General features: G+C 47.1%; 1 protein-coding gene across 2 annotated transcripts in view; it reads left to right on the top strand.

Annotated features, from left to right (window-relative positions):
• VOPP1 (VOPP1 WW domain binding protein) overlaps positions 1-27,343 on the top strand; it is a 42,867-nt gene that overhangs the window by 5,953 nt on the left and 9,571 nt on the right. For both annotated transcript variants that reach the window (XM_070058426.2, XM_089316004.1), the window contains 2 exons: positions 18,552-18,610; positions 26,608-26,685. In XM_070058426.2, coding sequence (XP_069914527.1) covers positions 18,552-18,610; positions 26,608-26,685 — 137 coding nt within the window. The remainder of the gene's footprint in view (positions 1-18,551; positions 18,611-26,607; positions 26,686-27,343) is intronic.

Below are 27,343 nucleotides of genomic sequence, written 5' to 3'. Positions count from 1 at the left end.
CCTTGCACCTGCATGGGAGACCAGGAGAAGCACCTGGCTCCTAGCTTTGGATCAGCGTGGTGCGCCAGCCACAACGGCCATTGGAGGGTGAACCAACGGCAAAGGAAGACCTTTCTCTCTCTCTCACTGTCCACTCTGCCTGTCAAAAAAAAAAAAAAAAAAAAAGTTACACAGAGAGAGAAGGAGATGCAGAGAGAGAGAGAGAGAGGTCTTCCATCTGCTGGTTCACTCCCCAGTTGGCTGCGATGGCTAGAGCTGCGCCAATCCAAAGCCAGGAGCCAGGAGCCAGGAGCCAGGAGCCAGGAGCCAGGAACTTCCTCTGGGTCTCCCATGCGGGTGCAGGGGCCCAAGGATTTAGGCCATTTTCTACTGCTTTCCCAGGCCATAGCAGAGAGCTGGATGGGAAGTGGAGCAGCCGGCACTCAAACCAGCAACCATATGGCATGCGGGCACTGCAGGCGGCCTCTTTACCTGCTATGCCACAGCGCCAGCTTCTCCACAAAACTTTTAAAGCTGTCTCGTATTATAGAGTCTCATCTCTTAGTGTACTGGCTGATACTCTTTGAGTAAATTAAGTAGTTATCTCTCTCTTACCAGTTGATTTACCTGTAAAAAATAATGCCTCACTGTTGATGGGACGCTCTTCGGTAAGTCCCCCACTTGGAATTTCACTCATGGCACAGGTTGGATTGGCAGATCATGAGTGTTAACAGTCGTTCCTAAGCAAAGCTCCTGTGTCCAAGTTCCCTGCCAGGATGGAGAATGCACCTAGAAAGTGATGGTTCCAATTACCCTTTTGTGTAAACTGTGCTTGCTTGTCCTTTCAGTATGTCAGTGATTAAACTGAAGAAAAGGGAAAGTTGGACTGTGAGTGCTGTCACCCCTGGTTCTTAATTGCTGCCAGTGGTAAAACCACAAAGGGCTGGAGAAAGCCCTCTGTCCCCTAGCGTGCTGTTTGCATGGTTGGGCTGAAGGCAGCAGCTGCTCAGGTAACAGCTTGCCTTTTAATTAACTGGGGGCAAAAATGAATGAAACTTTTTAGCTGGCCTCAATCTCAGTGTTTTGTAATGTGTTTCAGTATCATCAAGAGTTGAAATATGGCATTATGGAGAAAATGGGGACACATCCTAAACCATCATTGAGAGTTTGTGAGTGTGTGGAGGAGGGAGTGTGAATGTGTGGAGAGTGTGTGATGGTATGTGAAAGGGTGTGTGAGGAAGTGTGTGTATATGAAGGAGTGTGTGTGTGACAAAGTATATGTGAGGGTGTGTGTGTGTGAGAGGGAGCATATGTGTGAGGGAGCGTGTATATGGGGGAGTGGGTGTATGTATGAGGGAGCATGTGAGGAAGTGTGCATGAGGAAGTGCATTTGTGAGGGAGTGTGTGTGAGCAAGAGAGAGAGAGAGAGAGGGTGGATAGAATCTCCTTTGTGGAAGGTTGTAATTCCTCCTTTAATTGTGTAGAAAGAAGCTAGGTGAATGTGAGTTAAGTGCAACAAGGTCCCTATGGCCTTAGATTTTTTTTTAAGATTAATTTATTTATTTGAAAGAGTTACACAAAGAGAGAAGGAAACGCAGAGAGAGAGAGAAGTCTTCCATTTGCTGGTTCACTCCCCAATTGATTGCAACGGCGGGAGCTGCGCCGATACGAAGCCAGGAGCCAGGAGCTTCTTCTGGGTCTCCCAACACAGGTGTAGAGGCCCAAGGACTTGAGCCATCTTCCACTGCTTTCCTAGGCCATAGCAGAGGGCTAGATTGTAAGTGGAGCAGCCAGGACTCGAACCAGCACCCATATGGGATGCTGGCACTGCAGGCCAAGGCTTGATCTGCTACACCACAGTGCTGACCCCGCCCTTAGATATTTTTAAAGCTATGGTATCCCTTAGATAAAATCTCTTCAACCTCAGCTCTTTTTCCTTCAAGATAAATTAAGCCATCCAAATTCCTTAGAATCTTTTCAGAAACCCTGTTTTGCCTTGTCCTTTTTTACTTATTTCTAATCTTTCTCCTTTTGAATCCTTTCCTCTAGCTCAGAGATAGTAAACATTTTTGTTTGTGTATTGCCCATGGGCTCTGGAGATGTCAGGATCATGTGCAGGAAGTGGTGGGGCACAGTCAGATAGGAAAGTGTCACCACTCAGGTCTAGCTGACTTACCGTGGGTTTTTGATTTTTCACAAAAAGTTGTACATCTAAGTTTTTGTGTAAAGTTTCCATATTGTAAAATGGTTGTGGGCCAAACAGAACACATCTGTGGGAACCTAGCTGGAGATTACCATTCCCACCTCTGTTTCCAGAAGCCTGTCAACTTTTAATTGTGGAACACTTTTGGGTCCACAGGTACATTGCAGGGCTACCACAGATTTCCTGTACACCTTGTAGTTAACACCCTACATTGCACTGTTGCATTTGCCTAAGAGGGACTGCAACATGAGTATATTTATGACTGTTACTGAAACTCTAGGTTTTACTTGGATTGTGTAGATTTATCTACTGGAGCCCTTTTTTTCTGTTCCAGGACATAGCCGGGGGGCGCCATATTGAATTTAGAAATAATTTGGTTTTGCTAGAATTCCTTGCTTTTTACCCCCTCATGGTCTTTAGAGTGTACCAGTGTGCCTTTCCCTTTAGTTATCTTTGTACAACCATTTGTGAGTAGCTGAGCTCCCTGAGGATTGCATCTTCACTTGTGGTCTGTGTTCCACTCTCCCCTCCTCAGAGTGCCGTGAACTCTACATTGTTCACCATTAATGTCATTGGCCTGTGGCACAAGCCCAGAGGGATACCCAATGAGGACCTGAACTGTTTGACAGTCAGATCAGTAAATTAAATCCACCGAACTTTTGAAAATAGGAGCCTCAACTCCATCTGCCCCACGATGACCAATCTTCCAGTTCAGAAGGGTTCTAATTGCTTTACATTCTTGCCAACACATGTTATTATCTGTGTTCTTTTATTATTATTATGGCCATTGTAGTGCTGTCATTAAATGCTGTCTTCTGTGGCTTTTACCTACAATTCCCTAGTGACTGATGATGCTGTGCATCTTTTATGTTTCACTATCTGAGAGTTTTTTTTTTTTTTTTTTTTTATTTTTTATTTTTTTGACAGGCAGAGTGGACAGTGAGAGAGAGAGACAGAGAGAGAAAGGTCTTCCTTTTGCCGTTGGTTCACCCTCCAATGGCCGCCGCTGCAGCCGGCGCACCGCGCTGATCCGATGGCAGGAGCCAGGATCCAGGTGCTTTTCCTGGTCTCCCATGGGGTGCAGGGCCCAAGCACCTGGGCCATCCTCCACTGCACTCCCTGGCCATAGCAGAGAGCTGGCCTGGAAGAGGGGCAACCGGGACAGAATCCGGCGCCCCGACCGGGACTAGAACCCGGTGTGCCGGCGCCGCAAGGTGGAGGATTAGCCTATTGAGCCACGGCGCCGGCCACTATCTGAGAGTTTTTGTTGGAGAAATGTCCATTCAAATCCTTTGGCCATTAAAAAAAAAAGGAGGTATATTGAGTTACATAATTCACATGCTATAATGTGAATATATAGTGAACTGTGTTGAGATATAGTTTATCCATTTTGGAGCAAAAACTCTGGCTTTTAATATATTCAGATTGTACTAATAACACCACAATCACAAGTGTATTTATTAGCAGCTGTTCCTTTGCTTGCTGGAAAGGAATTTCCTTCCTTCCTTCCTTTTATTTAAGATTTTGTATATTTGAGAGGCAGAGTTACAGAAAGAGGGAGAGAAAGGAGAGGTCTTCCATCCACTGATTCATTCCCCAAGTGGCCGTAATGGCTGGAGCTGAGCCAATCTGAAGTCAGGAGCTTCTTCTGGTTTTCCCACGTGAGTGCAGGGACCCAAGGGCTTGGGCCATCTTCTACTGCTTTCCCAGGCCATAGCAGAGAGCTGGATCAGAAGAGGGGCAGCTGGGACATGAACTGAGTCCGTATGGGATGCCAGCACCAGAGGCAGAGGCTTAGCCTAATACACCATAGTGCCAGCCTGGGAATGTCTTTTTTAATCATTTAGTGGAAAGACTTCCTTAGACAAGTCCCTTATCAGCTGTGTGGCTGGCAAATAGTTTTTCCCTATTCTGTAGGTTGTGTTTTTACTCTCTTGTGATGTTGTTTACAGCCTGAAAGTTTTAAGTTTTGAGGTAGTCCAATCTATCAGTTTTGTTCTTTTGCTACTTTTGCATTTGGTGTCATGTCTTTCTAATTGTATTTTATTTTTAAAAATTTTTATTAGAGATGTATAAAGAGCACTCCTATCTTCTGTTCTTTCCCCAGATGCCTGCAATGGCCCTGGGCCCCGCTGGGCAGCTGAAATCAGGGGCTGGGAACTCTCAATCCAGTTTTCCCATGAGGGTGGCAGGATTCCAGTTACTTGAGCCATCACCTGCTGCCTTATGGGGTTTGCATCTAGCAGGAAGCTGGAGTCAGGAGCTGAGCAGAGTGTTGAATCCAGGCACTCTGATATGGGACATGAATGTCTTAACTGGCGTCTTAATCAGTAGGCCAAATGCCTGCCCCTTCATATATCTCTACTCAGTGTTTCTGGAAGCTGCTTCAGACTCTTGGGAGTATAAGCCAGACATAAAATAAAGCACGCTGTGTAATGGTGGCATCGACTCTGCCCTAGTGTCCTGTTGGTGGTGAACTTCTGAGCCCATATCTTTGTGGGGGTAGAAGCTGGCACTTGTGCACTTGCTCTTCAGCTGAGAGGCTCCATGGGGTCCATCACTGGTGAGGGACAGCACTTGTGCCACTGCTGTGATGGGGGCATTTGGCCGTCTTCCTTCATACAGGTGCATATTTAACCTCTGTTTCTGGTATGTCCTGGATGGGCAGCAGTTAACCTTTAAGTTAACCTTTAAGGCTGCTTCAGTGTCTGGGCATCTCCCAAAAGCGTGGCTGTTCCCATGTGCACAGAGGGGCTGAGGTGACGTCATAGACACTTGATCTCACAAATAGTTCTGGGCCACTCAAGCACAAGAACCATGGGAGATAATTTATTTTATGATTTAAACAGAAATATGTTTGCTTTTTAGCCAGGGGGCTTAGCCAACTTTTATACCATCGTTTTTGGGAGTAAATGAGCCCTAAGTTCTAAATGAAATTGGGGATACATTTTTGTTCCTTTGTTAGTGTTCTTTTCAGTAGCTATTCTATTACATTGTAGCCTGTGTGTGTGACATAGATACGTTATACAACAAATGCTCATATACATATACATGTGTGTATGTACATATATAGTGTGACTTAAATACATTACACAGGTGTACATGCACATATAACCATATGCATATACACATATGTGTACGTTATAAATATATTATGTATACATACACACATTTACTGTGTGTATATGCATGTGTGTGATGTAGATGCAGTATATATACATGTATACATGTGTATATGCATGGGTGACATAAGTACATCAATAACCACACATGTATACATACATGTATGTGACAGTGTATAACAGAATCACATATACACGTGTACATACATACATGTGAAAATTTGTAATACAGTGTACTCAGTAGTTACTGTCTGTGTTGTTGGTTCAGCAACCATGTGTGGCGTCTGCCCATGGCTGGAAGCATAGTACCTGCGACTCTGTCTTCCCTGTAGACCTGACATTTGCAGGGACCAGCGTGAATACCTTCCAGGCCAGAATTTGTGTCAGGCAGTGGGCCTGTGATGATCCAGCTGTGAATTATTCAGATTTTTTGTTTCTTGTCCTTTCAGCCTCACATTTGGCTGTTTCATAGCTCATTGGTTTTGTTTTAAGGGAGACACTGAATTAATTTTTTTTTGTAAAGGGTGAATGCCCATTGAAATGGCATTCTTAAATCATCTGGGGATTTCCCGTGTGTTGGTCTTCTTATTTCCATAGATAATTGATTTGATGGTTTTAAGTTTTTACACAAGATGAATACATGTACATGGTTAAAGCAATGAAAGACAACGTGGGCCTCCCTCCCCCATGCCATTCTCTGCAGAGGTAACTGCTGTTTCCTGTGCAGCCCTCTGAATTTTTCAAATTACTGTATTCAACTATTTTGCTAAGGGTGTGCAGATGTGACCGTATTATATACAATGTTTGTGGGTTTTTTTTTTTTTTTTTTTTTTTTTTTTGACAGGCAGAGTTAGACAGTGAGAGAGAGAGAAAGAAAGGTTTTCCTTCCGTTGGTCCATCCCCCAAATGGCTGCTGTGGCTGGCTGCACTCCCAGGCCACAGCAGAAAGCTGGACTAGAGGAGGAGCAACCAGGACAGAACCCGGTGCCCCAACTGGGCCTAGAACCCAGGGTGCCGGCGCCGCAGGTGGAGGATTAGCCAAGTGAGCCACAGCGCCGGCCTGTTTTTTTGTTTTTTTTTGTTTTTTTGTTTTGATTTGGAGATACTGCTTGGAGATATTTTCCTATCAACTGCGCAAACCCACTGCATTTTCCTTGGAGTTACAGAATGTTTTGTTCCTTATTATATGAATGTCTGACTCATTTTAAGCTTCTGTCTCTTGACAGATAGTTACGAGGTTTCTAGCCTTTTGCAAATATGTTATCTTATGCTCCTGTGTGGGTTTGAGTTGGTGGATTATTAGGCTTGTGATTAAACCATTAAGGTTTAATTAAACCTTGTGATTAAACCATTAAGCCACTTGTGTGGCTTGGGTTGTAAGATGGTTCAGTGTGTGTGATGTGGTTGTAGCCTGGCAGAAAAGGCTGAGTTCCTCAGACCTTGAGAAAGTATTTGGGCATTGATTTAAGAAAGAGCCTACGCATGTTATCTGTGTCAGGGCTACATCCAGATTCAGTGCTGGGCTTTGTGCAGCTTTGCGTTGCTTGGGATTTGCAGGCTGGAAGGACCCTGCTAAATCCTACACTGAGAAGCATGCCTAGAGACACATTGAACTTCTGTTCTGATCTCTCTCAGTACCCTGTGCTCCCAATTTCTCTGTCCTTGCTGCATTAGATATTCCTGGGTTTTAATCATCCCATATAAAGCAGTTGGGGCCAGTTTCTTCCTTTTGGAGTTGGGAGAGGTGCAACTAGGCCTGCAACCCTGCCTGTGAGTTGAGAATTTAATCTGTCAGTGAGGCATTGGGGTCCCTGGGGTGACCTGCACCTGGGCTCTTGGAGCTCACTAAGCTTTGCTCTCTTTTGTTTGTGTAATTGATCCAAGTAAGATGAAGTTGCATTCAGAAGAGAGGGTTTTGTGACTTCCGGCAGGGGGAGACCAGGATGCATGGGGGCACCTGTAGATTTAACAAAGTTGATGTGTTATGCCAGACCCTTCATTCTTGTGTCTAACAAAGCCTATGTAGCCCCCTGAGCGTGGTGGAGTCTCCTGAGAAATTAGGAGGGCAGGTGCAGGGTCAGCAACCACCCTGCCAGGCCTCCTGCAGCTGTACATCTTGGTGGGTGCTGACTGGGATGGTGGGGGGTTCTGGGACCGTCCCAACCTGGAGCTCATCTGTCCCTTTGGCACAGGTTGGCACTTGAATCTTTCTTGTGTTCCTCCTCCCTCACCAGGCACTCACTGACTCTCTGCCCACCTGACCACTGATGCTAGCAAGGTTGACCTCCATGATGGGGAGGCAAGAGAGAGCTTTGCCATGTGGATGGAGTGGACAGAATAGGAGGAACTGGGGACAGCACTGGGCTGTTATGAAGGAATGGGCAGTGTTGCTGGTCTCTGAAATCAAAAGGATTGCAGTATACTTGGTTCCCAGTTCTGGAGGTGTCTGGTGGGGGAGGTTCGTGGCATCTGGTCAGGATTCTAGCTGCAGGAGAGAACCCTGCACAGTGTTGTATTCTGGCATTCTCTCATGCTCAGGTCACCTGCATAAGGTCTCTAGCTGGAGAAGTGATGTGGGGAATTGTTATTTATTTATTTATTTATTTTTTGACAGAGTTAGAGAGAGACAGAAAGTTCTTCCTTCCATTGGTTCACACCCCCCCCCCCCAAATGACCACGGCGCGCTGCGCTGATCCGAAGCCAGGAGCCAGGTGCTTCCTCCTGGTCTCCCATGCGGGTGCAGGGCCCAAGCACTTGGGCCATCCTCCACTGCACTCCTGGCCCACAGCAGAGAGCTGGACTAGAAGAGGAGCAACCGGGACAGAATCCGGAGCCCCGACTGGGACTAGAACCCAGGGTGCTGGCACCGCAGGTGGAGAATTAGCCTAGTGAGCTGTGGCACTGGCCGAGCTGGTGACCTTTCCAACAGGAGGCATTGTGTGCACTGGAGGGCACAGCCTCTGCATGACAGCCCAGAGTGATAGTACAGAGCCAGCATGCGGCATGGAGATGGCAGGTTGCACTAGCCTTAGGAGGAACCCTTGTGAGTTAGGGTTAAACAGAGCTGATTGTGGAGATTGTGTTCAGGTTGGAACAGCAGGAAATGAAGACACCGCCTTGGCACTTACCCTGTGGGTCCTCGCAGTTGCAACTCACACTTTCACAGCACTTTCTCGTGCATAGGCAATATCTGAAACTTTCATCATTAAATCACTTCATCATGGTGTTAGGGTCCGAAAAAGCCCATCGCCCGAGGAACGACTCCAAGAGACTTTTCTCTCATGCAACCAGCAAAGGGTTAAATTTATTGATCCAACATGTTGGGGCCCTCTGAACATACAAGGACAGAGGAGCAGCGAGGAACTACAGCATAGGGTTTATAAAGGCAAAAACCCAAAAACCACAAAATCGGGAGGGGGGAGAGAATACACGGTTGCTAAGCAGTTGCTAAAATCTTACAATCAGCAATTATGATATTAAGACATAGACAAATCACATCTTCATTATTAGCCCAGGTAATCCAGGTGCAACCTTTCTACTTTTAAGCTTGAGCAATCATGCTAGGGGGTTTTTGTGCGTAGCCAAGGGTGATGTAGTGCACTGCTATTGTCCGACTATTTGAGATCATAGTTTCAGACCAGAGTCTCACGGTGGGGGGGTGCTTTCCCAGAATGGAGTCTCAAGTGCTCCAAAATGTAGTCCCTACTGTCAAGGTGCTACTTCACTCTGTTTTACTTTCACAGCTGCACCAGGAAGGTTTAAACCTGTAAGCTTAAGCTTAACTTTTTACACCTGCACATATACAATTTTAACTCTTCAATGGGAAACATGGTAGGTGATGTTATCAGATCTGATGATCATTTGTATTATCAGAATTGAGGGGGTAGTGGGAGAGAAATGAGACAAATCTTCTATGGCAGTGTTTCCTGGTTCCTTCCTGGGAAGAAAGTGGTGGTGGGTTCTGAGGATAGAGAAGAAGAAACCAATTCTGACTCAGTTTCTCCTCCTGTATGCACAATACAGGAGGTGTGTCATTTTCTTTTTTCTTTTTTTTTTTTAAGATTTATTTTATTTACTTGAAAGTCAGAGTTATACAGAGAGAGGAGAGGCAGAGAGAGAGAGGTCTTCCATCCAATGGTTCACTCCCCAGTTGGTCACAACAGCTGGAGCTGCACCGATCCGAAGCCAGGAGCTTCTTCTGGGTCTCCCACAAGGGTGCAGGGGCCCAAGGATTTGGGCCATCTTCTACTGCTTTCCCAGGCAACAGCAGAAAGCTGGATTGGAAGTGGAGCAGCCAGGTCTTGAACAGACGCCTATATGGGATGCCGGCGCTTCAGGCCAGGGCGTTAACCCAGTGTGCCAGAGCGCCGGCCCTGGTGTGTTGTTTTCTTTAAATAGCAAGGAACCAACTCCACAGCAGATCCTCTAAGACAACTGAGTTCTGACACTGTCCACACCACAGCCCAGGGACCAGGTCCCTAGGACTGTCCTACTTCAGACCAAGTCACAAGGCAGGGGCTCTGGAGTTTCTAACCTGGGGTTCCCACCACTGCCTCCTCAAGCTCCAGTTATTTTACATTCATCAGTTTATTATAAATATATCTTAAAGGCTACAAATAAGCATCCAGAGGAAGCGATAGTGTGTGTGGTGGTGGTGGTGGGGTTCTGGGCTTCTGTCCATGGAAGGGAGGGTGCAGCCTCCTGGAACCTGGCTGTGCTCTTTTCGCCTTCCTGGCAGGACTCCCTCTGAATGGACAGGCTGGATGCAGAAAGGGTTCAGACTCTTCAGCAGCTCTTTCTGCAGGACCCCCTGGAGTGAGGAGGCCTCTCAGAATCTGCTGCGTTTCTGTGGCCTACGCTGGGGAAGGAGTTATGGGCCAGGACACATGCGTGAAAACCAGGAAGTATGCACATCATAATACAGCACAGGCGTGCATGCTCCTGGGCCTGCTGTTCTGCAAGGAACAGGCTCTCCTTGGCAAAGCTCTGGGTGCTCTTGGGCTTCCTTTTTGCCCCTGGAAAGGCAGTGAATGACAGCATTGAGGTCTGAGGATGTTGGGAGATTTAATTCCTAATAGCCCATAGAAGTTTATTTTGGGGGAACAGAGGTGAATTCAGTGGTTGTACTTATGCCATTGCATTCTTTTTTCTATGTTTTCTACGAATGAATTCTTTTTTTTTTTTTTGACAGGCAGAGTTAGAGAGAGACAGAGAGAAAGGTCTACCTTTTCTGTTGGTTCACCCCCAAATGGCTGCTATGGCCGGCGTGCTGCGCCGATCAGGAGCCAGGAGCCAGGTGCTTCCTCTTGGTCTCCCATGCGGGTGCTGGGCCCAAGCACTTGGGCCATCCTCCACTGCCTTCCCGGGCCACAGCAGAGCTGGACTGGAAGAGGAGCAACCGGGACAGAACCCAGGGTGCCGGCGCCGCAGGCGGAGGATTAGCCTAGTGAGCCGCAGTACTGGCCTCTACGAATGAATTTTTTTCCTTGTTGAAATGAAGCACATGTAATATGTCTTAAATTGATTGTATGAAATGAAGATTTTTCATGAAGTTAAGCTTCTTATAAGCAGAATTTTAATTGCTGGCTATATTCGTTTTGGTATAATCTTTCTAGCCTGATACATTGTTTTTCAGAGACTTTGCTCATCTGTTACTTTTTAATTAAATCCTTGTTGGTCAATGTTAAAATAAAACTTAATTGAGATTTACAAATAAAAGCTGTGAGTTCCATACAGAAAAATTGGACCCTGACTACCAGAAAGTGCATACCTAACAGCTAATTTATTGCCAGTAGTTTGGTTCATATGTTTCCTATTATTTTCTCTCCTATGACATGATAAAAATACACAGTCCTAAATATTGGCTTTTTTATTAGCAAAGTAGTCCATATTAGCATATTTTTTCTCAGTCTAATAGTAAACACTTACTGTGTTGTTTTGTGGATATATTACATGTTTATTAACCAAAATTATATTGAAACTATAATTTGAGAAGCTATTTTGAAATATGAGCTTCAGAATTTTATTTTGAAAATTTTGGCCATTTCCAGATTTTTTTAAATGCTGTTCACAATTGTTATCATTTCCTTGGGATGAATGTAGTGGCCCTGCTGAAGTTGCATACATTTTAGGGATTTTTGAGATGGATTGAAAAATTGTCCTACTGAGACATGAGGCTTACTTTCTCAATATGTTGTGATATGTTTTTCCTTCATTCTCAACAATGAATACCAGGGCTTTTTTTTTCTTTAATCAACTTGATAAATAGAAACTGCCATTTATAATTTTCATTTATTTGTGTATTAATGAATATTATCTTACAATAGGATTATTGTCCTTTTATGTTTCCTTCAAAAATTCTTTTATGTATTTTTCACATTGTAATTATCTTAATGAATTATATAAGCTCTTTATTGTTTAAAGATATTACTTAGCTGTTTTCTGGTATTGTTTGTTTTGATTTGGTTTGTCATTTAGTTAATTCCCATCTGCTGGAGATGCGGTTTGTACCTGCACTGGGGACCTGGGGGACACTGCTGCCTCTGTTTCTTTCTTTTTTTTCTCTTAAAGATTTATTTTTTTTGAAAGTCTGAGTTGCAGAGAGACAAGAGACAGAGCTCCTCCATCCACTGTTTCATTGCTCAGATCTCCACAAAGGCCAGCGCTGGGCCAGGCTATCCTGGTCTCCCATGTGGGTGGCAGGAGCAGAAGCACTTGGGCCATATTTGGCTGCTTTCCCAGGCCATTAGCAGGGAGCTAGATCCAAAGTGCAGCAGCGGGGATACAAACTGACACCCATATGGGATCCTGGGTCACAGGCAGTGGCTTTACCCAGTACACGTCAGCACCAGCCCAGCCCGGCCCAGTGCCTCTCTCTGTTTTGTTGAAAACTATAGCAGATAAAGGAAGCATTCAGAGTAAGTTGTGAGAGCTCATGGAAGTCTCCCCAGATTTGAGATGGGCACGATTTGTATCTGAACACCTACATTTCCCTAGAGTCTTCCCGGTCTTGGGGAGTGTTGCTGTGTCTCTGGTCCTTGTTCGCTGTGGTCTCTTTTATGGGACACTGGAGGATCTTCTGTGTCTTGTCTTAAGGGCTTCTCCATTTTCTTCCCATGTGTAATTACAGTGCTTGTAGGAAGCCTTCCACTTCTACCCCTGAAAAATCAAGATGCTCCCTGACAAACAACATCTCCATAAACCCAAGGAAAGAGGAATTAGCACTTAGAGAATAAATTTAAATTCTAATACAGGAATTTAAGGCATGACCACTCCTCTCAGTTGAAGTTCAGAGACCTGGAGGTAATTGTTTGTCATTCCCTGCATGAATTCCTATTCGGAGTTGCAGGCTGTCACTGCCCTCCCTCTCTGTGCCTGGACCTGGCTGCATCCTGCCAGCTCCCTTTGTTCACAGTCTGTGTGGAATGTCAAGCGTTCCACCTTCACTGGGCTGGAACTTAGCTCAGTCAGCATCTCATTGCCTGTGTGTCAAGTTCAGCTTTTGACGAGCATGAAGCAGCACTGGGACACAGCAGGGGTCTCTCTCTCTCTGGACAGCAAGGCAAGAGAGCCCTGTTGGGTTGATGCTCCTGGGGCGTCTGCCCAATTTGAAGCAGATCTTGGGATTTGACCAGGACAGACTGCTGGGCTAAGACTGTTGCCATGACAAAGAAAGCAAGGAGCCCTACAGGTTCCAGGTGTGGCTGAGACTGGTTCTGTCAGCCATTCCTTTGTCTGCTGAAGAGCCCACTGTGTACCACATAGTCAACCAAAGGACAAAAGATGGAATTGAGACAGAATCCACATTGTTGTGAATATCTGGAACCTTGAGATTCACTCTGTGTGTCCCAGAGTTTGACCATACCTTGCCCTAACTTGGGATAGGAGAACAGAGCGTGTTATTCTGGGCACTCCACATCTAGCACACATAGACACAGAGACTCTGGGTCAGTATGAGGATTACATGGTGATTAGCAAGGATTTGTGCTGTGGGGCTTATTGAGATCCTGGCTAAATATGGATATACTTAGGCTTGCTCAGCTGCATCTGCAGATATGCTTGTCCTTGAGCAGTCAGCACCGGGGTTCTCCTCAGTGCCGACATCCCACAGACCTCTCCAGGCCCAGCTGTGGAGTCCCTGGTTCCTTGCTCCTGCAGGCAGCCACTTCCTCAGGACCCCACTTGGCTAACACGCTACAACTCTTGGTGATCTCCTCAAGGAGCAGACAGCTGTGTTTATTGTGTTTGTTTATGTTGTGCACTTGGAAGAAATGCTGTGTTTTGAGCTCTCCGAGAGCCTGCTGTTTGCCCAGAACCTTGTGTGGGGTCCTAACTGCCGTGGATGCCTGGTCCGTGACGAAAAACACCCAACCTCTCCCACAAATGTGTTTTCTGGTTACTCAGGCTGTCATTCCTTAAGAAACCATCTCCCTGTCTTTGTAAAATGAGTAAGCTTACTTTCAGGTGTGGAAATAAAACCCTAAACTTTGTTTTTTTTCTTCTTAGTTTGTATACAGTTTAAACAGTTTTTGAAGAGAATGTGGTGGGTTTTTTTGGTAATTCTTTTGACTTATTTTTTTGAAAAATACTCAGTTCAAACATCAAATTATATTAAAAGATGCATTTGGAAAAATCCATTCTCATTCTTGTCTCTTCCACCCTCCCCCTCTTCCCACAGAGTGAAAACATCCGTCATTACTGTACATTCCTGCAATTCTTTTTGTAGACAGCAGCAGCCACGTGTACTAAAGGTTGCATACTAAATGTACCTTTCTTGTGTCTGCTTTTTCAGTGTAGTACCTGCTGTGGGAGCACTGCCGTGCATTAACCAGTTCTTGCTGCTGTGTGAAAACAGTGCCATGCAGTAGCCATTTCTTGCTGCTGTGTGGCATCTGTGTATGGGAGCAGTGCCATGCGTTAATCAGTTTTTATTTTAAAAATTTATTTATTTGAAAGGCAGCCTTAGAGAGATTGATCTTCTATCCTCTGGTTCACCCCTGAGAAGGCTGCCGTGTCCAGGGCTGGGCCAGACTAAAGCCAGGAGCTTTGTTCCAGGTCTCCCATGTGGGTGCAGGGGCTCAAGACCTTGGGCCATCCTGCGTTGCTTTCCCAGGTGCATTAGCAGGGAGCAGCTGGGACTGCTCCACCACAGTGCTGGCCCCAGTTAACCAGTTGCCATGCAACAACCAGTTCTTGCTGCTGCATGGTGTTTGCTGTGTGGGAGCACTGCTGTACTTCAGCTAGATCTTGTTGCCCTGTGGTATCCTCTCTGTGGTAGCATTGCCATGCTTTAACCAGTTCTTTTTTTTTTTTTTTAAGATTTATTTATTTACTTGAATTACACAGAAAGAGGAGCGGGGGGGGGGGGGAGGGAGAGGTCTTCCATCTGCTGGTTCACTCCCCAATTGGCTGCAATGGCCAGAGTTGGGCTAATCCAAACCCAGGAGCCACGAGCTTCTTCCGGGTCTCCCACGCAGCTGCAGGGGCCCAAGGACTTGCACCATCTTCTACTGCTTTCCCAAGCTGTAGCAGAGAGCTGGATCCAAAGTGGAGCAGCTGGATTTGAACGGGCACCCATATGGGATGCCGGCATTGCAGGCTGCGGCTTTACCTGATACGCCACAGCGCTGGCCCCTTAAATAGTTCTTGTTGTGTGGTATCTGCTGTGTGGAGCACTGCCATGCATTAACCAGTTCTTGTTGCTGGGTGGTGTCCTGTGTGGGAGCACTGCTGTGCTTTAATTAGTTCTTGTTGCTATGTGGTATCCTCTGTGGGAGCACCTCCAGGTATTAACAAGCCTTCTCTGCTGGTCATTTGCATTGTCAGGCTTTTCCTGTAAGAAATAATGCCATAGTAAGTAGCTCTGTGGAAATGGAATTGCTTGTATATAAAGAGACCCTCAGGGCTTAGAGGTAAATACAAGAGTAGTTTTCCAAATATTCCTAAATTTCTTTCCCAACAGACATTTCTGAGTGTTTCGGGGAATTGTGCTATATGTAACAATTCAGTGCTTATGTATCACTTTTTTTTTTAAGTTTGTATTACTTGAAAGGAGAGTGACAGGGAAGGAGAGACAGATTTTCCTTCTACCAGTTCAATCCCCAAATGGCTGCAATGGCCAGGACTGGGCCAGGATGAAGCCAGGAGCCTGGAACCCCATCCAAGTCTCTTACATGGGTGACAGGGTTCCAAGCACTTGGACCATCTTCGGCTGCTTTCCCAGGAGCATTAACAGGGAGCTGGATCAGAATCAGAGCAGATGGGACTTTAACTGGTACTCCTGTATGAGATGCCTGCACTGCAGGTGATGGCTTAACTCACTGTGCCACACTGCTGACCGCTCATGTCACCTTTTACAGCCTTAAAGCATGCCCACACACACACCCAACATGAGCAGCTGAGCATTTTGTGTTGAGGCAGCCGGGATACCTTTCCAAGGCTGTCATCCTGTGACTGGCAGGCTCTCCATGTCTACCTGCTATGCTATAGTCTCACCCCAGCACTGGGGGTTGGGGTGGGCACAGGAAATACAGCAGTGTTTGTCAGTCTAAGAGACCCAGTGTTGAGGGTTGATTTTGCCACTTTCAAAACAGGTAACTCTGAGGAGGACACTGCCTAAGTGCTCCAGTGTTTTCACCTGTAAAATGGCATGCCTTATACTCAGTGTTCCAGAGATCATGTGAGCTGAAAACCGTGAAATGACTTTGGAAGGATGGAAGGAAGAGTGCTTTCTAAACTGCTGCAGCTTGGTTGCTGCCCTGAGAGTTAGGGGTATGGTGCTGGAGGACCGGGGCTCCTTGAGTTGGGGAATTCCAGGGAGGAAGCTGTGGAAGAGGGAGCTGCATTCATTTCCAGGCCACCTCTGTGTGCTGGCCCTGTGCGTGAGTCTGTGGTGCCACCTGCAAGAGCAGCCAGGGCTGCAGGAGGCTGCAGGCTGCAGGTCTGGGGCTCCTGGTATCTGGAGAGATTCTAGATTGTGTGGAGCTTGCAATGGTGCCAGGAGGGTTTGCAGCTGTCTGGTAGAGGTGGAGAGTAAAGAAGCATTTAAATGCTACAGGGAAGAAAGACCTGTTTTCTCCTCTGTTCATCGCAGAAAACTACAGAGGCCAACTGTAATTGGGGCAAAGGAGACTTTAGTGAAATGAGTTGAATCATGGGGCAGAGAGGCCTGAAATTGCCCTTTCTTGCCAAAATACATTGATTTCTTCAACAATCTGAGTGTCATTTATTTTTATTTTATTTATTTGAGAGGTAGAATTATAGACAGAGGGAAAGACAGAGATAGAGTTCTTCTGTCCAGTAGTTCACTCCCCAGATAGCCGCAGTGGCAGGAGCTGAACTGGCCTGAAGCCAGGAGCTTTTTCTAGGTCTCCCACCTGGGTGCAGGGGCCCAAGCACTTGGGCCATCTTACGCTTTCCCAGGCCATAAGCAGAGAGCTGGATCGGAAGAGGAGCAGCTGGGACACAAAGCGGCGCCCATATGGGATGCTGGAACCACAGGCGGAGGCTTAGCCTATTACACCACTGAGCTTCATTTCTTGAACTGAGCATGAGCTTACCTGGTCTAAATTAAATCTTTTTCCATTAATAAAAACTGGTCACTTTGCTTCTTGACATTTAGTATGCTTCTGAATGTCTTGAAATGCATTCCAGAAATCCTGTTGTCATGGGCTGTTTTCATAGCCCAGCGTAATAGGTACCACGTGCAGTTGGCTGCTGCTGGAAATTTGTCCATTTCTAAGATGTTGTGGCTGTGGAGCAGACTGTGGTCATCTCCTCTCCTGCCTTGAGGGTGGGGCCTGGGCAGGACAGTGAGCCCTTCCTTTTCCAAAGAAAGCTTTGTATTACTTTTTTTCCCCCATGTGTTCTTTAGTAATCTGAAGTATGGGAGGTCTTCAAAAAGTTCATGGAAATGCATATTTTGAGAATCAGCATAGATTTCAAAATTTTTTGTACCAAAACAAATGCATTTTCATGATATTTTCCCACAGACTTTTTTTTTTTAAGACTTATTTATTTATTTGAAAGTCAGAGTTACAGAGACATACAGAGAGAGACAGAGAGAGACAAGAGAGGTCTTCCATCCGCTGGCACACTCCCTAGATGGCCACAACAGCCGAGGCTGGGCCAGGTTGATGCCAGGAGCCAGGAGCTTCATCCAGATCCACCACATGGGTGCAGGGGCCCAAGCACTTGGGCCGTCTTCCGCTACTTTCTCAGTCCATTATCAGGGAGCTGGATTGGAAGTGGAACAGCCAGGACGTGAACTGACACCCATATATGATGCTGGTGTCACAGGTGGTGGCTTTACCTGATGCGCCACAACACTGGCCCCTCTCACAAACTTTCTAAAGTACTCTCATATCCTACCATGTAAACTTTAATAAGTGAATTATCTTTTTTACCTTTTTAATGAAATGGTTATCGTCTATTTTAAATTTTATATATTTTTCTTTTTAACATTTATACAATTTTGGGAGGCAGAGAGACAGGAAAGAATCAGAACTCCCACCTGCTGGTTCACTCCTCAGATGCCTGTCGCTGGGGTGGCAGGGACTCGACTACTTGAAGCATCTTTGTTGCCTCCCAGGGTCTGCATTAACAGGAAGCTAGAGTCAATTGCTGGGTCTAGGAATGGAACCCAGGTATGTGGATATAGGATTCAGGCATCCTAACTGCTCTGCTAAATGCCCTGCCTCTCAATGTATTTAAAGATGTGAAACTCTAGTAAAGTAATAGGAAAATAGGTACTTTGCTTCCTTTATAAAACTTTAAAAAAATAAGAAGTCGTAGCAGGGTTAAGCTGCCACTAGCTGTGCCAACATTGCATACAGTTGCTGATTTGAGCATCCCATATGGGTGCCCCACTTCTGATCCAGCTCCTTGCTAATGGCCTAGGAAAGCAGCCGGAAAATGGCCCAAGTGCTTGAGCTCCTGCACCCACATGGGAGATTCCCATGAAGCTCCTGGCTCCCAGATTTAATCTGGTCCAGCCCTGGCTGTTGTGTCCATTTGGGAGAGTGAACCAGTGGATGGAAGACTTCTCTCTCTGCCTTTGCCTCTCTGTAACTCTGCCTTTCAAATCAATAAATAAATCTTAAAAAAAAAAAAAAAAAGCCATGAGAGAGGGAGGTGGATGACAGCTTCCTGGTTCTAAAGTATCCTTGGTCCTCCTGCTGTATGTGAGATCTTATCAACAGAGTACATGTTCTTTGCCCTGACAGTGTTTCTCTTGCTTCTGTTTGCAGTGCTCAGAGGCCAAAAAACATTGCTGGTACTTTGAAGGACTCTATCCAACGTATTATATGTAAGTATTTGCACTGTTGGTTTCATCCTGTGTTTCATCACATCTTTCTCTGGGGATTATTTCTTTATAGGTAGAAGATTGCATTATGGGAAAGAAAGCCCCCGTGTGATACAGCCTCCAACCCAGGTTTCAGGCCTGCTGGTACTCAGGGACAAGCAGGTGGCCTTGCTGGCAGCAAGTAGCTGCTCAGACCAGGCACTTTGCTGGCAGCATGAAATACCTGCTCTGTTCTGTGACGCAGGTCAGCTTTTGTGTGGTTCATATCAAGGGGCAAGGTATCTAGGGAAGGCACAAGTTATTTTGGTTTGTACAGATTTTCTTGTGAAAGAGAGCAGGGGTAATAGGAATAGATTTTACAGTCTTGGGCAGGACGAGAAACATTCCTTGGCTGGTCTGCTGTGACTGCATGCGTGTGTGCATGTGTGTACTCTGTATGTGAAATCCCAGTGATTGCCCATCCTGAGCTCCTCTCAAAACAGGCACTGTCACAGCCTTGCTGGCTCTGGCCGCAGGATTTTTTCTCTTCCTGTGCCCACGTCAGTGTCTGCCAGTTTGGCTCTAATTAAGGCACAGTTTTCTGTCTGTTGTTTTCATGTGCTTTAATATCTGGCTAGCCACCAGCTGTGGGGAGCAGCCTGCCTAGGTGGCCAGATTGTCGGTTACTGGTTTTCATTGTGTTTGAAATTCCACAGATTTTGAGTGGAATATCCTAAACCAGTTTTCCCCAGAAGCTGTTATTTTTAATATTGTAAAATATGAGCCTATTTTTTTAAAGATTTATTTATTTGAAAGGCAGAGTTAGAGAGAGGGAGGGAGAGAGGGATAAATCTTCCACCTGCTGGTTTACTCCCCAAATGGCTACAATGGCCAGGGTTGGGCCAGACTGAAGTGAAGAGCCTGGAAGTCCATCTGGGTCTCTCATGGAAGTGCAGGGGCCCAAGCACCTGGGTCATCCTCTGCTGCTTTCTCAGGTGTGTTAACAAGGAGTTGGATCAGAGCTGGAGTGCTGGAACTCAAACTGAGGCCCATGTAGAATTGCTGGTATGGCAGGCAGCAACTTAACCTGCTGCCTCACAACACCAGCTCCAAATAAGAGATTTTTTTTTAGGAATGAACATGAATGCTATGAACTCTCACACCAAGAGTAACTGGACAGGAGATATATAACACAGCTGGCTCTTCCTAGTTGCAGTTTTCACATTCCATGAAGGATATCAAGGAAAAAATTATGTCTGTATTTAGCAAGTACAAACTTCTTGCTGTTATTCACCAAACAATGTAGTAATACAATATGCCAATTATTTACCTAGAGTGTACACTGTGTTAGGGTCAGGGATAATCTGGAGAAGAATTGATATATATGGGAGCATGTGTGTAGTTCTGTGGGAACGCTATCCCATTTCGCATAAGGGACTTGGGCACCCGTGAGGGCCTGGAACTGGTCTCTGCCAATTTTCAGTGGCCACTGTGATAGCAGAAGGTCCCAGTGTTTGTTCCCTGGCGCTTTTCTTTTTTCTTTTCTTTTCTTTTCTTTTTAAATATTTATTTACTTATTTGAAAGGCAGAGTTACAGAGAGGCAGAGGCAGAGAGAGACAGAGAGATCTTCCATCTGCTGGGTTGATCCCCAGATGGCTGCAGTGGTCAGAGCTGTGCTGATCTGAAGCCAGGAGCTTCTTCCGGGTTTCCCACACGGGTGCAGGAGGCCAAGGACTTGGGCCATCTTCCACTGCTTTCCCAAGCCATAGCAGAGAGCTGGGTAGGAAGTGGAGCAGCTGGGACTTGAACCAGCACCCATATGGGATGCCAGCACTGCAGGCGGTGGCTTTACCCGCTGTGCCACAGCACTGGCCCCCCTTGGCGTTCTTGAGAAGACCCACACAGGAGGGAGAAGGCTGCCTGCCTCAGCATGGGAGATTGCTGGTATCTCTTGTCTTGTTTCATGTTGACGAGCAGGAGACCTTAATGCCCCTGTTTTGTGGGAGCCTCAGCAGAAAGCCTTTACAGCTGTGAGAAGAAAAAGCTCTCTTGGAAAATGCAGCAGTGGCCTGAGGACCATGACTCTCATTACAGTTATCAGGTTGAAGAAAAATGGCTGTGGGACAACAGGGAGATAAAACACTTTGGTTCTTCTCAGTAGAGTGAATCCCGTTGGTAAGGCTCATGTCCTTGATTCAGCTTCTGACACAAATGTGGATCAAGCTCCCTCTGATGTGTTCATCCTGGAGCACAGGCACTTTTCCAGCTGTGCCTCAGGTTGGGAGTCAGAGATCACTTTGTGTTCTTGTTCACTCACTTTTTAACGTATCATGAAAGTGTTCTCACACTGGGCTGGAGCTGGGGAACACCTGCCAACATGCTGCTTTGGTTTCCTTCTGCCTCTTCTCTTCCATTGTGAGGAGGAGGAACCGGCGTCCCAGAAGCGCTGTCCTGGAGAACGAAAAAGTCGCTGTGGAGAGTGAGCCGTGCACTTGGTGATGCTTCGTGCCGCCTGCATGAATGGCGTCTTCAATCTCATAGCTGCTGGAAGCCCCAGCCACACCGCTGCTCTCCTGGATTCTGACCTTTCTGAGTCTCTCCTCCCTGTTCCCCAGGCCCCAGTTCACACTCACCTGAACCATTGTAGAAACTTTCTGTGGGTCTTCTCTCAGTCTCTTTTTACATCCAGTTCTCTTTCCTTCTAAATTTTCATGTTACTTCTCTGCTTAAAAGCATTAGGTTCAGGGCTGGTGTTGTGGTACAGGGGGCTGAGCTGCCACCTACAATGCTGGCATCAGTAGGTTTTCAACAGTAGGTTTTCAAGATCCTTGGCAGCTGTGTCTTCACTATTGTGAGTCCCTGAGTACAGTGACTCATAAATATTTGAGGTCCCTGTGCCTAGGACAGTGCCTGACATATGGCAGACGTGCTGAATGTTGAGTTCTCCGCTGGGCACACTGCCCCTGTCCTGGCAAGCCTTCCATGATTCAGCCGCTTCTCTTGCCTCCAGCATGTGGGTACATGACACAAGGAGGCCTGCAAAGCAGGGAGCTGCTGCCTTCCCCCAGTGCCCGGACCCTGGACCTCCCACTCCAGAACTATGACAAATGAATGTCTTTGGTTTTGTCACAGTAGCCCAAGCAAAGACAGTGTTCAGTGGGGCCTGGACATGTCTTATCTGATTTGTAGAGCCACTGAAAAGGAATCGGAGTGGAGGTGTAGTGACAGCCCATGGAGTCTGTAATGTTGTAAGTGAATTCCTGTCCACTCTGTTCCATGTACTAGCCATTTCTGCCTGCATAGCTCCCTCTGTTCCCTTTGTATCTGTGGGGAGTGGAGTGGAAGTGGGACAAATTTTTGTCTTCTTCCTCAGATGTGAGGACAAGTAAGCTGCGGGCTCGGGTTTCAGAGCAGCAAATGCTTCCTCCTGACCCTGGCTGTCAAAGGGAGGCACTTCAGGAAATCCACATCCCTGCTTCCCTCTTCTGTCCACATTTGTGGTTACCAGCATTGGATGGTGTCCGAAGGCCCCTTCCCGCCTGTGCAGAGCTGACACAGCTCTCGTTATCCTTGGGGGAAAATAACACAGGGGGCATTATGGTGGCACTGAGCTCAGGTCACTGCTGAACTCCTCGTAGCTACGGGTGTCTGCCCATATTTCCTGCCCCTCGGGGAGCAGGGTGCTCCCATTTGAGAGGATCTGCGAGAGTGTTGCACCCTCCAGGGTTTGCTCACCCCAGGACATTAAAGAGTAGAATTGGGGGTGGTGATGTTTGGCTTAGTGGTTAAGACACTGATTGGGATGCCTGCATCCACGTCAGAGAACCGTGGTTTGGTAGCCAGCTCCTGCTCCTGCCTCCAGCTTCCTGCCAGTGCACACCCTGGGAGGCGGCAGTGATGGCTCAGGTAGTTGAGTCCCTTCCATCCACATGGGAGACCTGGATTGTGTTCCTGGCTCCCAGCTTTGGCATCTGGGGAGTGAAACAATGTATGGGAACTCTTTCTTTGTCTCTCTATCCCTCCTTCTCACTCTCAAATAAGTAAGTAAATAGATAAAGATTTTAAATAAATAAATATATCTTGATTCCATTAAAATTACTTTTATAAAAGTAGTAGAATTGGAGCAAGAATAGCCATGGTCATTTTTGTTTTACAAAAAGATTTATTGGAAGGCAGAATTAGAGAGATTGTTTTTCCATGTGTTGGCTCACTCTCCAAATGGCCTAAAGGGCTGGGCCTGGGTCATGCTGAAGCCAGGAGGCTGGAACTCCATCTGGGTCTCCCATGTGAGTGCAGGGACCCAAGGACTTCAGTCATCTTTGCTGTTTTCCCAGGCACATTAGCAGGAAGCTGGATTGAAAGTGGGGCAGCCAGGGTTTGAACTGGAGCCCATGTGGCTGCTGTACCATAACTGTTGGCCACAGTAGCCGTTTGACCTTTGTTACACACAGAATACTAGCACTGTGAACAGTGGGAGGTGACCTCCTGGTCAGGGGACTTGGGCCATTGGGACTTTCCCGGAGGATGATAGGAGCCAACTGTAGACATGACAGAATTTGAACCTATCTACTTTGACCCAGGGCTTCCCCAGCATTAGCTCTGAAGAAATGAGGCTTACATTGTTTGTGATACACACCCACCCTTGTGCATGTGTGAGCATATGTGACAGTTCTTACTTTGCTGCTCTCTCATTTTTTGAAGTCAGTTTTCACCATTGTGAAATAGAACCGCATAAATTTCTCAATCCACTTTTGGGCTTAGGCACCTGGGAACATTGTCCTGGTGCCTGGTATTACAGAGGCATTGGTGGCTCACCCCGTCTGATGCACCTGTTATTTCTGTCTTGACAACTGAGTTAGCTGCAAACTGGGCATTACTGACATGGAAAGTATACTTCTGGGACTGTGTCTGGTCAGCATGGGCATTGTTAAAGAGTGGGCTGTGTCCCAGAGCCCTCCTGACCTGTGCCCAGGAATCACTACATTTTCTCCACGCTGGCTCTGTGGTCTTCCTACAGTGGGGCCAAGGAATAAGGGGAGAACTGAGGCAGTGGAGGAGGCGGCCCTTAGTTACTCAGACGAAGTGTGGCAAGAGAGGCTGTGTCTGTGCAGAGTGCTGTCCTGCGATGCTGGCGGGTCCACTCGTGGCTTCACGAGGAGTGGCCTAGATGGAGAGGAGGCACAGCGTGACTCATCTCCTAAGCTCATTTCAAACATGGCTCTGATAACATGAGCGTTCTTCAACAACCTTATGGGAAAATGGAATTAAAACATGTTTGTTTATTTTTTTAAAGATTTATTTTAAAGGCAGATTTACAGAAAGAGGGAGAGAAGAGAGATCTTCCATTTGCTAGTTCACTCCTTAAATGGCTACAACAGCTGGGGCTGGGCCAGGCAAAAGCCAGGAGCCAGGAGCTTCTTCCTGGTCTCGCATGTGGATGGGAGGGGCCGAAGCACTTGGGCCATCTTCCACTGCTTTCCCAGGCCATTAGCAGGGAGTTGGGTCAGAAGTGGAGCAGCCAGGACTTGAACCAGTGCTCATATGGGATGCTGGCACAACAGTGGCCCCAAGATAAGTTTATTTTGTTGAAAAACAGTATTAATGTTAGACGTGTTTATATTCTTGTTTATTCTATTCTGCAGTAGCATATCACTATGCATTTAGCAGCTTGGAGCAATATACATTTACCACCTATAGATGTGTGGGCATGGCACAGAAGGTCCTCTTCAGAGCTGCACAAGACAAACAAGGGCCTGACTGGCTGCGGCCCTCATCTGGTTCTTTCAGGTCATAGGCAATGTTCATTTGTTGTGATTGGGACAGTGGTCCAGCTGAGACTGCTTTTAGCTCCTAGAGACCCTGTGCGGACCTGGCCATGTGGCCCTCACAGCTCGTGGCAGGGGCATCTGCAGTTGGCCACAGTGGAGTTTTATGTTCGTGGCAGTGACCATCCCATCATACTCACAGGACCCTACACTGAAGGGAGAGCAGATGTGTACACTAGGGGTGGACATTTGGGGACATCTTGGATTCTGCCTGCCACACTGTCAGGCTCTGTGAATCTAACACAATCACTAAGGATTTTCATGGCCACATCTCTTAGTTTACAGTTAATTGCCTGAGCTCTACTCCCCTAAAAGCAGAAGTCCTGCATGTCTCTGAGTGCCCCCCTCCATAACCCCCACGTGCATGCACACCCACACGTGTTGTATCACACCAACACTTTTCTCCTTATCCTGTCTTCCAGAAGGGAGGCTCCTCCACAGCAAGAGTTCCATCTTGGTTAGGATTGCTCCATCCCTCCTCCCCCACCACACACCAGGATCAAGCTCCCTGTAGCTCCTCGGTGGCTGTTTGTGGACTGCGTCGGTTTTAAGAATCAGCAGGATTTCTAAGCACCCATTTAGGCCACTCTGCTGGATGCTTGTTGGCTAAAGCAGGTTAAACAGACTCGTTTAGGTCACTGTTGTGGGAGGATCTCATTGCAATTGCAGCGACACTCATATTGTCTGTGGGATGTTGTGTTGCTCTGTGTGTCTGTGCACATCAGGAGACAGGGACAGTGGCAGTGTGGGGTATTTGTCAGCCCAGTTTGTCCTTGAAATGATAGTTCGCTTCAGTCAGTGCTGGGTGTGTACAGAAAGAGGGAACCAGCCTGGGAGCCCCAGGGACCTGCCATGCTGAGGAACTGGGAAGCAGCTGCTTTGTAGCAAACCTGCTGAGCTACAGGCCACTGCTGATGCCTCTCTCCAGCCAGTTCTCAAGGGAGCTGTTTCCTACACATTTTCCTACAAAACAGAGGCTTTGTTTGCATTACCCAAGATCTTGAGTAGAATTATGCATTTCTCCCAGATACCCCTTTTATTTTTTTATTTTTTAAGATTTATTTATTTGAAAAGCAGAGTAAAACAGAGAGAAGGAGAGGCAGAGAGAGGTCTTCCATCTGCTGGTTCACTCCCCAATTGGCTGCAATGGTGGGAGCTGCGCTGCTCTGAAGCCAGGAGCTTCTTCTGGGTCTTCCCTGCAGGTGCAGGGGCCCAAAAACTTGGACCATCTTTCCCTGCTTTTCCAGGCCACAGCAGAGAGCTGGATCGAAAGTGGAGCAGCTGGGACTCGAACCAGCTCCCATATGGGATGCAGGTGGTGGCTTTACCCGATACGCTACAGCGCGGGCCCCACCAGATACCCCTTTTAAAAGTAAAGAGTTGGCAGACATCTGAGTCACCAGCATGTGATCATTCAGTGCTGTTGAGAAACAGCCTCTGTGTGCTGCCGCTTGGACTCAGTTGCTCTGGTACAAGTTTCCTGTGAATACTAAAGTGTGGTAGGAAAGGATTTGAGCTTTTATAGTATCTTCCCTTTGCAAAGGCAAACCATGTGGGGTCAGGGAAGGACAGAAACATTGAAGGATCTGAGTGACCTGTGGCCTGCACTGGGTCCTCCCGTGTGTGCCCCCTTGGTGGGCTGTGCTGGGGGAGGGCACCTCCAGAGCCTATACCTGCCTGGGTCCCTGAAGCCTCAGGCACACTAGGGAGTGTGAGCACACTGTGTATGGGAAGGACAGACCTGCACTGTGTGTCAGAGGTGGGGCACACGCTTCACAGTTATGAGTGGTGAGATGAGGGTAGTACCTCTGTATGACTCCACGACCTCTGCTCTTAGCCTCATTGGACTTAGGGAGGTATGTCCACCCTTTCCACACCATCAAGCAGTGAGGCCTCAGGGGGTTGGCACCTTATTGATGCCAGGTTGCTGCCTTTCTGCTGACTGCAGTGCTGGCAAGAGTTGATGCCCCAGCAGGAATCCGTGTGGCATGTGGAGTGTGTAGTAAGGCACTGACCACATCCATCTCAGCACCTTCTACTGGTTTCCTGACATGCAGGCATGGCAGTACATACCTCATCACTGTTACTTTCTCTTCTAAGCATGATTACGTCATGACCTTGTGACACAGAGCAGTAGCCATCCTGTGCTCTCCTGCTGGTGAAAGCGGTAATCAGCCTGTGTTCTCTTTCTGCAGATGCCGTTCCTACGAGGATTGCTGTGGCTCCCGGTGCTGCGTGCGGGCCCTCTCCATACAGAGACTGTGGTATTTCTGGTAGGTCACAGCTCTGCTCCTCTGTTTCCCCAGTCCCCAAGGGCTCTGCATATCACCTGTGTTGTCTCAGTCTTGGTGACATCTCTTTCACCCTGGGGCAAGCTGGGTCAAGAAAACAAATGCTTCGTGGCTGCACTTGTGCTCACCGTGCACGTCGAAGGCTCATTCCCCTCCAGGCTTCTGGCCAGGGCATGGGTGGCAAGGGGAGGAAGGAGCCACTTTCAGAAAATGGCTGCACAGTAGCTCTTTGGCCGGCCAAGGCTGCTTGTCCTGAGTAAGGAGAGAATCAGCAAATCGAGATACTTCTGCTGCCTGGAAATCTTCCCCATTCATTGGGGTTGGCTGAATCTGAGCTTGGAAGACTGGCAGCTGCCTCCTGTCTCACCATCTGGCTCCTCTGAGGGATCAGCTTCTCTAGTCTTCGTCATGGCCCTTGTGTAACTCTGCACCCAAACTGTACACTCACCCTGGAGGTGGGTGCTTGGTGCAGTTAAGGTGCTGCTTGGGAAGCCTACCTCCTCCCATATTGGAGGGTCCGGGTTCTACATCTGGCTCCACCCCAGACCAGCTTCCTGCTAAGGCACACCTTGGGAGGCAGTGGTGATGGCTCAAGCAGTTGGGCTCACACAGTTGGAAGATCTAGATGGAGAGTTCTTGG

Source organism: Oryctolagus cuniculus, chromosome 16 (genome assembly GCF_051225735.1).
Source record: "Oryctolagus cuniculus isolate XC-2025 breed Fujian yellow rabbit chromosome 16, ASM5122573v1, whole genome shotgun sequence".
Lineage (NCBI taxonomy): Eukaryota > Metazoa > Chordata > Mammalia > Lagomorpha > Leporidae > Oryctolagus > Oryctolagus cuniculus.
The sequence above is the reverse complement of the archived record's forward strand: the minus strand, read 5'-3'. Positions and strand labels throughout refer to the sequence as shown.